The following is a 1,729-nucleotide window of genomic DNA, read 5'->3' as shown; positions in this document are numbered from 1 at the left end:
AAAAGACTAGGTGCAGTAGTGACTCACACCTGTGATCCCAGCACTTTGTGAGGCCAAGGCGGGTGGATTGCTTGAGGTCAGGAGTTCGAGACAAGCCTGGCCAACATAGTGAAACCCCATCTCTACTAAAAATTAAAAAATTAGCTGGGTGTGGTGGCGCACACCTGTAATCCCAGCTACTTGGGAGGCTGAGGCAGGAGACTCGCTTGAACCTGAGAGGCGGAGGATGCAGTGAGGTGAGATGGCGCCACTGCACTCCAGCCTGGGTGACAGAGCAAGACTCTGTTTCAAAAAAAAAAAAAAGTACAAGGGAAATGGAAAGTTTGAAATGTGATGTTTTAAAAATCAGTATTTTTTGTAATTGCAGTGGATGAAGATCGCAGTACAGAACCTGATCGATTGCAGGTGTTTCACAAGAGAGCCATTATGCCTTACCGTGTTTATAAGAAACATCAGAAAGACCCAAGTGAGGAGGCCGCTGTTCTGCAGTATGCAAGCCTGGTGGGGCAGAAGTGTTCTGAGCGGATGCTGCTGTTCAGAAACTGACCTGTCGCCTCTGCTGGGGAGTTCCTGTGTTGTGCTGGTGATTTGTGCCTGGATATATATTCAGTACCTGTGGGGAAATAACTGTCACCACCCACAAATGAGACATTTTTTATTTTGACTATCTATGGCTTTTAAAAAATATTTTGTGGCAATGTATCTGTGAGAATCTCATGGTTAATATAAAGATTTTAAAACTGTGTTGTGACCTAGCCCCCATAACTGGGGTTTATCATTTTGGAGGTTTCGTTCTAGAGCAAGATATGTTCAAAATCTCCTGTTTATATTTTGTAAAACGAAGAAGTGAATCTAAGTAACTGAATCACAGTTGTGTGTTGTTTTGGTTCTGTTAGAGAAATTAAAACAGACTGTTTCCTAAGGCGCATTTCAAACATTAGCTTATGCTAGGAAACCTTAAGGATGGGGAAGGTGGAAAGTTCATTTCATCACTTAGAAAATATGTCTTCTCAAGAACAGAACTGTGTGCTGTTATTCAGTGTTCAATATTAAATTGCTGCCAAATGTTATGTAGTTTAATAGAGAACTTGAAAATAAAACATTAAAAATGATCTTGTGTTAACATCGGTGTCATTTGTTCAGGACAGTCCTGTTCATGTCAGTTGCCTTGGCATGGTTTTTTCCCCCTAGAATGTAGTACTCCCTTTTACTCTAAAAAACCCCCACTTGGGACAATAAAATACCGAATTGCTCTAGCTACATTATTTGCTTTATCTCTAAAAATGTAAGAAATTGAATTATTTAAAGAAAAATGTTGGTTTCTGTCTTGATCTAAGCCTCATCCAAAGGAAATAGGCACTGATTTTTTATCTTGCAACTCAGGACATTTGTCTTTGGTTATTAGTGGAAATTAGTTAATATGTGATTACTTTCATAGTTATGCCACAAATCACATTTAAGAAGGAATCATTCTGACCTCTGTTCCAGGACAAGAGCTAGAACAACCCTTTTCTTGCCCTTTGATTTGAGAGTCAGAGTCAGGGTCGCTTCTACTACCCTAGTAACTCAGAGCAGAAGCCAGCTCCTTCCTTCCCTCTCTCTTTTGTTGAGTCCTTTGCCCACCTTCTGAGGTGGCAGGCACTGTGCTGGGTACAGGAGAAGAATCGGACATGTCCATTCTTACCTATAGTCGAACTGTGTGGGAAACAGGACGAAGGACGGGGAGGGT

General features: G+C 41.2%; 1 protein-coding gene across 11 annotated transcripts in view; it reads left to right on the top strand.

The window, feature by feature from the left end:
- Positions 1-1,256, top strand: part of ATE1 (arginyltransferase 1) — a 157,046-nt gene extending 155,790 nt beyond the window's left edge. For 6 of the 11 annotated variants that reach the window (XM_037731373.1, XM_017508588.2, XM_017508587.2 and 3 more), the window contains one exon: positions 368-1,256. In XM_037731373.1, coding sequence (XP_037587301.1) covers positions 368-546 — 179 coding nt within the window. In that variant the 3' untranslated portion in view covers positions 547-1,256. The remainder of the gene's footprint in view (positions 1-367) is intronic. The other 5 variants (XM_017508594.2, XM_017508591.2, XM_037731371.1 and 2 more) reach the window with 3 other exon arrangements.
- The last annotated feature ends 473 nt before the right edge of the window (positions 1,257-1,729 follow it).

This window comes from Cebus imitator, unplaced genomic scaffold (assembly GCF_001604975.1).
Source record: "Cebus imitator isolate Cc_AM_T3 unplaced genomic scaffold, Cebus_imitator-1.0 Scaffold396, whole genome shotgun sequence".
In the NCBI taxonomy this organism is placed as follows: Eukaryota; Metazoa; Chordata; class Mammalia; order Primates; family Cebidae; genus Cebus; species Cebus imitator.
This window is presented reverse-complemented; position numbering and strand designations above follow the sequence as displayed.